Source organism: Lolium rigidum, chromosome 3 (genome assembly GCF_022539505.1).
Source record: "Lolium rigidum isolate FL_2022 chromosome 3, APGP_CSIRO_Lrig_0.1, whole genome shotgun sequence".
Taxonomy (NCBI): domain Eukaryota; kingdom Viridiplantae; phylum Streptophyta; class Magnoliopsida; order Poales; family Poaceae; genus Lolium; species Lolium rigidum.
In genome coordinates this window covers 323,765,395-323,778,311 of record NC_061510.1, presented here as the reverse complement: position 1 = coordinate 323,778,311, position 12,917 = coordinate 323,765,395, and the positions used below count along the sequence as shown (strand labels likewise).

General features: G+C 40.7%; 1 protein-coding gene across 1 annotated transcript; it reads right to left on the bottom strand.

Annotated features, from left to right (window-relative positions):
- Positions 1-4,267: 4,267 nt before the first annotated feature.
- LOC124699980 (homeobox protein knotted-1-like 4) lies at positions 4,268-11,824 on the bottom strand. Its single transcript, XM_047232191.1, has 5 exons — positions 11,591-11,824; positions 11,285-11,401; positions 10,942-11,056; positions 4,616-4,872; positions 4,268-4,489 (listed from the first exon to the last, which is right to left on the bottom strand). The coding sequence occupies exons 1-5, from the start codon at positions 11,822-11,824 to the stop codon at positions 4,268-4,270; spliced, it is 945 nt and encodes a 314-aa protein (XP_047088147.1).
- Positions 11,825-12,917: the final 1,093 nt, after the last annotated feature.

Below are 12,917 nucleotides of genomic sequence, written 5' to 3'. Positions count from 1 at the left end.
TAAGTTGGGCTAGTGGGGGTGCGGCTGGGCCGACTTGGGCCGTTCGGCCAGGGAGAGGGGAGACGGAAGGATGGGGCCGAGCCCAGGGAGAGAGAGGAGAGGGGCTCTCTCTCTATTTTTTCCCTTTTTCTTTTTCTGGTTTTCTATTTCTATTTCAAATTCAATTTCAAATCTGTTTTGAATCAAATTTGAACTCAAATTTGCAGAGATCAATAGACACACATGGCTTATTGAAATAACAACAAGACCATGTTGCCTAATATTGAAAACTTGCAGGATTTTAAGGAGGAAGAAATAGAGAAGAATTTGCATAGTTATTAGGGTTTGATGCAAATTTTGCTCAAATTCAAACTATATGCATGCAATGCTCATGATCACTCCTTTATTCATGTTAACAAGGTTGGGATGTTACAGCATCATACCTATGGAAGTTTAAACGGGGGCATACTCGTGGTTGAGCACCAAGGCTTAATAAGTTTGTGTGAGATGTAGCACAAAACGTGGCATGTTACTTCATATTCTTGGAAAAAGAACTATGATCGCAGTTTGGAAAGGAACTCCATGAAATTCTAACAACCAGTGAAGACTGGTGAATATATTTTTCTGAATATAACTTAGGTTTTTAAGAAACCATTTTGAAAACTTGTGTAAACTAGTCTAGGACCACCGATCAACAAATATATATCGTGCATTAAACAAGTACATACTAGGACTTGCTGAGTACGCTCGTACTCATTAGATACCATCTTAAACCCTTGCTTAGACTATGAGAATACATAGTAGGAAACTACCGAAGTGCCCGAAGGAGAGGAAGTATACTACGCAGAACTAGATCTTTCAGGAAGGCATCAAAATAGTATACTACGATATAGGTTATGGACATGAAGATAAAGAGGAAGAAATTGCAACTTAGATATAATAGAATAAGTTAGATGAGCCGAGAAACATATAATCTTAGTACATAAGTTGACTAGCTCTAAGTGGCATTAAGCTTAGTAATGCCATTTCTCTTGAAGGTACTTAGTGTAAATTTGAATTTCCCATGAATCCTCATTGGACCGAGGAGGATCCGGAATCATTTTTACTCTTGTTACCATGCATATATGAGAAATTTGGACCACGATGTTTATGTTATACCACTTTGAGGGGGTGTAATATTTGTCAGACGGAGTTCCATGAGTGTTATGTCAACGACTTGTGCACTACAACATGTATTGGTGTGTCGGGTCACTGCAATCCCCCACCCCGTGGTCATAGTGGGAGCATCGTGGACGATCTCACATATGCTTGGTCTGTAGAGTAAGCTGAAGAGGTACTAAGGTGAGGAGATATCCCTTTGTGTTGATGTTGAGGCAGAAGGGAGCGGTGGGTGCCGCAACGTTGGTCGAGGTAGCCGCATGAGGGGTGGTCATAGTCTCAGTGTTGGTTTGATCTTCTTCGTTCTATCTACCTGCCGTGATTATAAAAAATTCCACAACCCTATCCCACCATCTTGGGTGCGAGTGTGTCAGGTCCTAGCTCTTGGTTTCCTAAATCTTGTTGCTACCATCCAAGCTGAATAAAACTTTTTTTGCAAAAAAGTCATCCAATCTATAATCATCCGTAGTAGCACAATGAACTAAAAGTGTAAGAAAATTACAAATAGGTCTTTAGACTACCTAGTGATGACTACATACAATAGCTCAAGCCGAAAGTGCACCACCGTCCTCGCCTTCCATCACCTGAGATGGGAAAAGCTTGTTGTAGTAGAGCTTCATGCCGTAGACAAATGAGAAGTCATCGTGCTAAGGTCCGAAAGGGCCAACACATCATAGTGTCAACTACCTCCAAAGATGATACCGATAGATCACAAGAGCAACCACACCAATTAACAGGAAAACCAACCGGTTCCCAGAAGATCCGCATAACACACAACTCCATGCACCCGCCGGCACTAGACACATCACTGGAACAAGGATAGGGCGAAGAGGACCTTATTCTCACTTCCACATGTAGCCCACGCCTCACCATCTTAAAGAAGACACCTAAAAAGCCTAATCACAGGACGAAAACCCTCCCGATGGCGAGGGGGCGTGGTTTTGCCACGTGTCCAAGGCCCTAAGGCTACGGAAGGCTGAGCGGAACACCGGCGTTACCTAAGAGGGGGATGGAATCCTAGATGGGTTTAAAGGCGGCGCACAATCGCCTCTATACATGTTCATGAGCTGAAATTTTGTTCAATCTGAAGAAATCTTGACTACGCATCACTATGTGATTTTGTTTTTGATACAATAAGAACCTATATTTAAGTCCATTAGTACTTAACCTGAGTTGCTAAGTTGTACATCCAATTTCCTAACCAAGTGAGGTAGGCTTAGTTCTTTTCGACCTATGATTTTATCCTATTTTTTAAGGAAGGCCATCCTTGTAAATTTTATGATAATAAAATAATATTAATAGTTATATGCCAGTTAATTTGGGTATTTTCATGTTATCCTAATGTCCATGTTGATGTTCGTGCTGTATCCGCATCATATCGCAACTGGAGTTCATATCATGTTTTTGCAGTACACGACTAATATATGTTGATACACTTTCTTTCATGACATGAAATGGTCATTGTGATTATAGTACCAATTACCAAAACGTGCTTAAAATATCCGCTGCAGTTGTTGATAATTCACAGCAGAACTAGATGAGACTAAGAGAGACAAGATCACAAATTGGCTGACACCACGATAATGATATCTATGCCCTGAATCGTGGTCCTCTATTGTAAATTGTTTTGTTTTCGAAAACAGGGAACCTGATCTTTGTATGGGTTGATGCTTACAACCGTCAAGGCCCAATAATATCCTTCACTCTGTTAGTTCGTAAAACTTCAAACGGAGACCGAACTACACATAGCTCTTTATTTGAAAACACTCAGAATTCGTGTTTTAAAGTTTCAAAATCCCGGAACAAAACTGTAGAGATAACCAATGATGTATAATACAATGGTGTAAAATCTCAATACAAACTGCTTCATATTCTAGGCTACACAAATATGAGAAATTTTGAATTTTTTTATAATGAGTAGTGAACATTTCAATACTAGAAAATTTCTCAGATTTTGTCAATTGCGTGTAGCCTAGAAATAAAAATCAGTTTGTACTGAGATTTTACAACATTGTAGCATTCATTATTGGTTACCTCCGGAATTTTGTTTCGGAATGTTTTAAACATTTAAATACGAATTTTGGGTGGTACAAAATAAAGAGCTACATGTAGCTCGACCTCCAAAACGCCATTCTCACTCTACACTCCCTGCTATGTAATTCACAGTCTCTTCCATAATCTAGTCCACCTATTTTTGCACAAATCATCTTGTTCATCATACTCCTTATACAAGTTAGAGCACTGTAGTACTAATACTAACTTATAATTGAACTCCGATTCTCTCTTTAGAAATACCAAATAGTAGTCCATCCTTCTTATTTACTACCTCGCCATCATGGGTTTAGTCAAAGTCAAACTTTATAAAGTTTGATAAAAGAATATAGAAAAAACAGTAGCACTCATAATCCAAATGCATATAACATGAACGTATATATAGTTTATGACGATTTAAATTTCGTAGACTTTATACTGTAGATGTTGATATTTTCTCTTATTCTTTTGTACAAACTTTGTAAAGTTTGACTTTATCTAAACTTAAAACGTGAGGTAAATACAAAAGAGAGAGTACACCAACCCAGATGCCACAAAAATCAACTTTGGAGGTCAAACCAGATCTTTTTTTCGCTCAACCTATACCTACATATGCTACAAGCACAAGCACACAGGATCTTCACATGCTGAACTGATCAGCCATTATGACAAGCAATAGTGATCCCAAAATGTCGGACTATATATAAGCAACTCCGTATTTGTATCATTACAAAACTACACAGAACATGTAAGTCTCGAGTCGTGAAAGAATCAAGGTTACACACAATACACACCTTATATCAGGAAATCTGTATATTCTATGGTAAATCTCTACAATAAACACACTACGCACACAGAACTGTCTTTCTCCACCAAGCTGGATCCTCTCTTTAAATCTCCCCATGCGGTTCCGCTTCGAAATCGTCAGTTTACACTCACACGTCACGCATGTCTTTAGCTTTTATAGACGCCAGACCTTGACACCCGGGCATTAACCCAAATCCACACCTTATATCTGATATATGTATATGTGCACGGACGTACCTACGACGGCCTGCACCGTTCATGCTGTACTCGTCGATCGATCGCCGGCGTGCCATCACGGGCCACGGGGATACGCGCTTCCTCCGGCGAAGTAGTGGCCTTCCGCCCCAAAGGCGGCAGAAGAGCTGCTCGAAGCGCCGTAGGTGGGTTGCGACGTCCTGTACTCCATGGCCGGCGGCGTGGGCTTCCAGTGCCGCTTCCGCTGATTGATGAACCAGTTGTTGATCTGCTTCCCGTCCAGCCCCGTCGACTCCGCCAACGCCGCCTTCTCCAGTTCCTACATGCAGAGAAACGCCATTGATGCAAGCTCGATCTTTCACACACACTGAGCTGTAGGAGATATCGATGCCTGCACGCACGAAAAGTTGGGAAGCGAACACGACATGCGTGCGTGCGCACGTACCGACGGGTAAGGCCATCTGTAGTGGAGCTGCCACCAGTGCAGGAGTTTCTGGCGCGCGTCCCTTGGCAGCTTGCCCTTCTTCTTCTTCTTGGAGAGGTCCCTCCAGAGGCTGCTCAGATAGCCGCTGTACTTGTTCAAGAGGTGGCTCTTGAGCTCCTTGTCGTCGGTGCAGTGATTCGTGAGATCTGGCAGGCCGCCCACGTCGACGGCTTCTTGCTCATCTTCAGAGGAACCACCCCCCTCGAAACTGTTGTCATCTGCTTTCTCATATCGGTGATCCAAAAACAAAATATGGCAGATAAGTTAGGCACTCATTGATCAATATTATTAGTTCTCATTTATCGATCTGCATTGACACCTACTGTTTTTAATTTTATCTGTTTTAACACCCTTCCGCAGTAGGTTTATCTGTTGGAAATAGTTAGCTCCAAAATACACGATGTTTTCTTAAAACTGATCTAGAAGCTTTATAAGACCACTGCTATACTCCCAACCGGAATCCGTCTTAATTTTTGTCACCATTATTTCTGTTCCTTGATTGCACTTTAGACTCTTAAAAGTGTATTTGGTACAAAATAGGTGCTAACTTGTCAACGGAGAGTTGCATAATGTCCTCCATGCACATTTATACTTGATAATAGAGTTTGTCACACATATGCATATATATGGTTTTGTTTCGGATCGTCTATGAACACATGTTTATCTCTATTTATTTCATAACTATGACAGCGCTACTATATTCCTTCTTTATCCACCACATGTGGAGGTGTAGTTCCTTTCATTTTCTCCAATTTGCATGGAATTTTGGTCTCCCGGAGTGAATATAAGAGTAAGCATTAAATAAAAATATTGCATCCCACTTGTGGTCTACGTTTAGACTTGAGGAGCCACATGCGAGGCGGTAATTTTGAAATATAAATGTGTTTCCCTACTTTTCACGTCATCCTGAGCTTTGGGGTGAATTAGTTCGGCGCATGCAATTATAATTACTTCTCATAAATTAAATAGTATAATTCAAATTCTTATCACCAAAGATGGTGCTAAGGGTGGTGAAGAAAATATGGCTACATAAGAGAGTGAAGAGACAAATTTACATTGTCATTTTAGGGATTGAGATGCTCAATTTTTTTATAAAGGTATTTTAATAGAAAAAAAGATAACAACTAAACCAGCCTATGCTGCAAGATAATATCAAGACACATTCGATTTATGAAGGATAGAGAAAACCAAAAATCAAGAAAAAAATATGACCTTGCCGAAGCAATAGGACTCACAACAGTCGGAAACAACCACCACGAAGATAACACCCATATTTTGAAAACGTTCCCCAGTAATTGGCCTAGACTTTGTAAAAGGTTCTCCAGCGGCGGAGCCTCCAAGAAGGTAGTAGTGCACAAGTGCCACTTTTTCCTATCCTACCACGAAAGTTAGATCATACATTTTTACCTTGGAGAATGTCAAACCAATCTGCAAATAGTGCCTTCAAAAACAAATTTGCTATAAGTTTGCCATTGCAAGCTACAACCAATGAAGATGAAACCTACAATCCTCACCATGGGGATCACTCAAAGATCACCACAAAAAATAAAGTCGCTATGTGTTTCCGTCTCTTCTTACTAAGAACAGTGTTGCAATCCTCACCATGGGGATCGTAACTCAGTACTCAAAGATCACCACCAAAAATAAAGTCGCTATGTGTTTCCGCCTCTACTTACTAAGAATAGTGTTGCGAAGCTCATAATCGCCACACGAAGTGTTTTTTATAGGCACATCACCACACAAGCTAAACGACAACCACACAACTTGCTATGAATTATCCTCTTCACCGCATCAATGTCGTAAACACCAGGAACACTTCCACATGCACACAATTCTAAACCATGACCATGCAAAGGTAAGTTGCCAGAGTCATCATCATTCCCCGCCTCTACCGACAGTTAGTGTTCTGGAACTCAGTATGGGCCGTTCAGATGGTACCTCACCTTTGAAACCATGTGGATTTTTTCGAACACCAAAATTGGTATTAGGCCCCCTAGAGGACAGCCGCGGTGGAGGGGCTATGCTTGGTGGTTGTTTCAGCACCAAGCCGCACCCCATGGAATTCGGTAACAATGGAAATCGCACGGGTCTTGTGACGCCTTCCTTACCTTGCCATGGTGTGCACATGTGTATGTATACCTAGCACCTCCCTGGTGTACGTCGGAAAAGCGGTGACTTCCCTAGCTTGAGCCAAGGTAAACCGGGAGGTTGGCGACAGGGATTGTGGTGGATGGCCATGTAGTGGTTAGTTGGAGGAGGAGGAGGACCAGGTTAGGGGATGAGGATAGATGATGGGGATGAGCCACCTCTGTTGTCCGCCATCGTATGGTCTGATCAGGAGGTGACGAGGAATGACACTTATGTGGCTGCGGTTCGCCTTCTTAGTCATGGGAGTGTGACTCATGAGTTAGTCAATTCCGACCCAACCATGCTATAATTAGTTATTGTTTAGCTTAACAGTTTTGCAAATTCTTAGTCGACTCCTTAGCCATTGCATTGGCGTCGCGATTCGTGTTGGCTTGTGAGAAGCGTGTTAGTTGTAATTTTGTGCCATTGAGAGAAAAAATATTCACGCAATGCAACATTCTTGTGAGAAAGGCTGAAAGAAATTCATGCAGTAAAAAGTCATGGGTGGCGTCACCTGACTAAGAATTAATTTAGTTCTCTATCGAATGAGATCTAGTCGATCCCTTAACTTTAACTATCCTTTTCCATCTTTAGAGATAAACCAACATCCGTTTGAAAGCTTTGAACCTGCTCTAGTTTGTTCAGCATATACCATGTCAACAATAGAACAACAAAAATTTCCATCAAAACTATGTGAAGATGCATAGTTCTTCCCTAAATTATTCAGGTCAAGAGATGCTCTAAATTCTGAAAACTTAAGGATAGCTAGCATGGTAGAGCTATTTCCTGGGGATAACTAAAATGTGCTCTTTAAACATATCAGGAAGTTTGTTCATGACGTGGTGGCAATTTCTTTTTGGCGGTGACGTGCTAGCAAATTACACAAACACTGCATAACTAACGGCCCAACGACGGTCTTATCTCCCCAGGAACAACAGAGTAGACATCTGAACCAGGCCTCCACATGCGCATGCACAAACCGCCACAGCGCCTTGTCCTGCCAACGTACGCCCACAAGCACAGTTGTAAGGGTAGCCATTAGCCAATCCACCAACCTAAGTACTGTACTGTAAATCAGATCGCTGGAATCGTGTGAGGGACTCAGGGGGGCGGACCCCGTCGACGACGGACGAGGACGACGACTGGGAGACAAGGCCTAGTGAACTAATGTTCCATCTACGATCACACTGCGCTGCAGCTTTTCCGTGCATGCGTCTGTACGTTCCTCGGACTTTGTGGTCAGGCGGTGGGCTCGGGCATCTGTACGCTAGTTCAGACACAAATGAGCTGGAGTTGTGGTTAATTAGCGTACGAGCGTGACTGCAGCTACACCCACTTACTTTCGTAATGCTGTAATTAAAAACCTTTATTCCTCCTTAATGCAATGACACACAAATGACTGAGCAACTAGTACTAGTAATTAAGGCTTCTTCACAGCTGTATGGATTAAACACAGCGTGTGCTGCTGTAGGGATAGGCACAAGGAAACGCCATTCAGTGCACTCTTGCCACTGGGTTTTCCACTACATCTCACCTCTAAGTCTCATTTACATCGGAGTGAAATAATAATGAACGGGTATGCTAAACCTTAACCAAATTCAGGTTTTGAATAATACGGAAGGGACTCTTTGATTCAATGGTTTTTTCATAGAAATTTTGGAGAATTGAAATTATCCATAGTCTGTCCATCAGCTTAAACCTCTTGGAAAGGCTCCTCTATTTTTCCAGTGGTTCAGTCAAATGAACGTTTGTGCAAACAATATCACATAAGTTTTCATGTTATTTCTATTCCATCAACATGCATAGCACGTGCACGGTTACTACTTCTAGTGAGAACTGAGAAGCCTCGCTTTAGTTGTCTACTCATTTTATTTATTTATTTTTTGAAAGAAGGAAGCCATTGGCCTAACCACCGATCAGTTTAGACAATCATATAACATTGAAAAGTATCACTCCCAAATTATTTTTTCATAACAGCGCTCGATTATTTCATTTTGCTGCATCACTTTTGGGTCAAATAGGTGACTTCTTAAGTTTTAGTCCCTAGATATGGAAATATTTAAATTTAAGGACACACTTGTAGGACCTTCACTAGTCGGCAACATCAGTCTATCTCAACTATCTCATCCATATCGTAAATTCATCTTTCACTAATGATGTGTTGTTTCCATCGACCCAACCACACACTCGTTGTCTAGCCCGTTGTTGTGGACACATTTTATATGCACACACATAACAGGGTCGACCAGCATAGTGTAAAAGTTGGTCCTCAGGTAGCCTAAGGGCGCAATAAATCTCATTATTGTATCTTTGACATTGTTGCCTTATAGTAATTTATAGCATGAGTATGCAAATAATTAAAGCCTCTTCAAAGTTGTATGGATAAACACATCGTGTGGTGCTGTGGGGGACAGACACAAGGGAACATCATTTTGCGCTTGCCACTGGGTTTAGTCACAACACAAAATATATAAACTTGGCACCTCGTAATCCATAATAAGTTAGTTAGTATTAACGCATGCTAGCAATTTACACAACAAATCTTAATTAAATTCAGGTGTAAAATAATAAACAAGGGTCTCTTTGATTGAAAGGTTGTTCCATATAAATTTTGGAGAACTGAAATTTTCATTAGTCTGACCGTCCACTTAAACTTGTTGGAAAGTCTCCTCTATTTTTCCAATGGTTCATTCGAATGAACATTTGTGCAAACAAAATCACGTAATCTTTCATGTTATTTTTATTCCTTTAACATGCATAGCATGTGCACGATTACTACTACCAGTGAGATGCCACGCTCTAGTACTCTACTCATTCTATTTATTTATTTATTGAAAAGGAGGAAGTCCTCGGCCTATCCACCTGTCGATGCACACAATCATATAACATCACAAAGTATCACTCAATCTGAAATTTATTTTGGAAGTATCACTCAATTATTTCATTTTTGCATCAGTTTTGTGTCAAATTGGGGATTTGTGAAGTTTTTAGGCCCTAGCTATCGAAATATTTTAAATTTCAGGACATACTTGTATGACCTTCATCAATAGGCCACATCTATCTCAACTGTCATATCCATATCCTAAATCCATCTTGCAGTAATGATGTATTGTTGCCATTGACCCAACCACCCACTCATTGTCTAGACCATTCCTCACACCACCTCGATCTTTAGACTGTCAGCTCCTAGCCATATCAGTTATACCGCTTCCTCCTTCAGTATGAATTACCCATGTTTCATGCTTCACATCCATCATTAGGTGGCATTGTCTCAACCTAGTCCCTGCCCTATTCCAAGGGTCAGGTTCCCTAATCTCTATCCACCCTCTTTTACATTGTCCAAAGCCTGACAATAGGTCTGAAATCATACATGATATATTTGATATACCCATGTTAGTATTTGTTTGCATTGTGTGTGACACTCAACTCAACATGGGGATATGTACCTATGATGTATATGACGTTGATGCCTGATCATTTCAGTTGCTGGTTAGCCAAAAATAAGAGAGAAAGTCCACCATTGATTGAATATAGCATAGAGCACGAGGTGATTCAGTCGATGGAAGCCTTGACCAAGGTTCTAAAAGTAATGAAAAATCTAAAAGGAATTCATAACATAAATATATTAATTACACATCTACCATGCCACCATAATTTAGATTCAAATTTGATTCACAACTTCATGGATTGATAAATAGAGAGGTGAATATATAGTATCAAATTCAGATACATATATGGACTGAAAAGTATCCATGCCGCACTATTCTTACACGGATTTTTTAATTTTCTTTCTTGATTTATGCGTCAAATTTAGATCAAAATATCTGTGATACAACACATAAATGTTGTAGGGATGAATTTATTTCGAAAAAAGTTACAGTAAAGACTTTTGAGAACTAGGGGCGTAGAAGGTGGCCGGAAAGAAGGCCAAAGACACAGAGGGGAAAATATTTTTGTGTGTGGTTCACGCGCAGTCGCTGCGTGTGCGTTGTGGTTTAGACTAGAACGTGTGTCCATTCCGTAGTAATTTGTTAATATTGGTTGGAATTATGTGCATGGGGACACTTCGCAGTCAAATGACTGTTTGTAATTGCTCTAGGATCCTGCTGTGCAATAGTCTGAATAGAGAAGTTAGCTGTGAAATATGCGCGTATTTATACCTAGTAGTGTAAACGAGCCCATCTGCACCTCCATGGCCCTGAAGAACTGGTCGGCCTCTTGAATTGGTCTTCTAAGCTCCTGCTTGTACCTCACCAGCACATCACAGTAGGTCGCCTGTGCATGCAAGAAACAAATACTCGTTTATGTTACATATATATGTTATGTGAAGACACAGTGCTTTCTATCTAAGAAAAACATGTACCTAAACCTTCTAAGCATGTACAGATGGATGAGTTTAAGGTTATGTCATGCGGAAAATATATTCACTTGGAGCACCTCCACGGATGTAGAGCGTTGAGATATATATATTTACATAACCTATTGCAGAATTCAGTATATTACCATAAACTCGTCAAGTTCTGGGTCCGGCGGGTCGTCTAGGCGCCGGCCAACAGAATCCGACTCAATCTCATCAGCGAGGGCGCATAGCTGGCCGACCACCTCTAGCGGCGCCCCGACCTTGGATGAGGAGAAACAAAGATCAGTACTAATTTTTTTTCATATAAACAGAAATTTATGGAAATTTAGCAATGATGATTTTGTGATACCATGAAGCGATCACGAGGGGAAGGCACCATTCGATTAGAAACGACAATAATGAATCGTAATATTACATGCATGTTTTTGTGAAACCCGGAATTAAAGTACCTTTTGGCACTCTATGAAGGATCTCAGAAGAGCAGAATAGAGGGGGTGCGACATGATCTTTGCTTTCACTGTATCTGAGCCCGTATCATGGTCGGAGTGTCTGGAAGGTTCAGGCGCCGGCGGCAGCAACGGCGGTGAGTTGGATGTGGAGGTTCTGTTCTCTGAGGTGAGGTACAAAGGTGTGGAGGAGGTGCTGGTCTTGGAGCCACAGGGAAGAAGAGGAAGCTGCTCCATATGTGTGTATACTTATCTCCTAGCTGATCCTAATTATCTAGTGAGGGGGTTAATTGTGGCAGGAACGGAAGGACAGGCCGGCCCTAGGTCAAGGGAAAGGAGAGAGAGAGAGAGAGAGAGAGAGAGAGAGAGAGAGAGAGAGAGAGAGAGAGAGAGAGAGAGAGAGAGAGAGAGAGATTTGCATGGAGGCACATCACAGTTGGCCGGTAATACAGATGAGAAAGGAGCGCCAATAATGGCAGAGAACAATAGTTGTTAAGTGCATTGTTGTTGAAGAAATGAAACTAGTACGTACGTTCGTACCATGTCATGAACAGTATAATGCTCGATCTACTAATTGCTAACATTCTTCGAGAAAACTCGTTTACGGACATGATCATCAATTAATTAAGATTAACCATTGAATTTGACTAAATAGATGGCTCATATTTATTTAAGGGTACCATAAAAGTGATCTAAACTTTTGGGTGTTCTATTTCTCAAACAGCCGAGAAATAACTATTCCTACATCGATGATAAGGACCATATTTAAGAAAATTGCAATTTTTGTTCAATTACTAATGGGATAATTGTAGAGAATTGAACAACTACTAATATAGATTGACAAATAAATAACTATTTCTGGCTGACTGAGCTATAGTACTCATTTCATGAGTCTTAAACTATACATTTAGCTTACTTTCATCCATGTAATATTTTTGGCCACTCCCCAATTCATCGTTTTTACATTGTGGTCTCCATGACGTGGTAGATATTTAGTTACAACTACTCAAAAGTCTTGTTTCTTGCATATGCTTAATATTCAGTATTGTAGAACACACTTTTATTAAGATGCTTCAGTCTAATTGAGAGATACTATGTGTTGGTAACATGAGGAGATGATCTCTTAGACAAGAAATTGTTCCATAATCATGTACCACATTCAGAACAAGAAAAATTGGCTTGTATATACCTTGACAGCCTCGATAGTTGCTCATGTGTCATCAAACAAAGATGTGATGCTTATATACTAAATACGGAAAAATAATTGGTGCTTATATACAAAATTGGCTTGTATATACCCGTTCGAAGGTGAAGATAAGAATGTTTGGCT

Coding starts and splice junctions, on each gene's coding strand:
- LOC124699980 (XM_047232191.1), bottom strand. CDS start 11,824: ATGGAGCAGCTTCCTCTTCTTCCCTGTGGCTCCAAGACCAGCACCTCC. Junction 11,057..11,284: donor CAGAACTTGACGAGTTTATG/GTAATATACTGA, acceptor TTGCATGCACAG/GCGACCTACTGTGATGTGCT. Junction 4,873..10,941: donor GGGCTCGTTTACACTACTAG/GTATAAATACGC, acceptor ATGAGAAAGCAG/ATGACAACAGTTTCGAGGGG.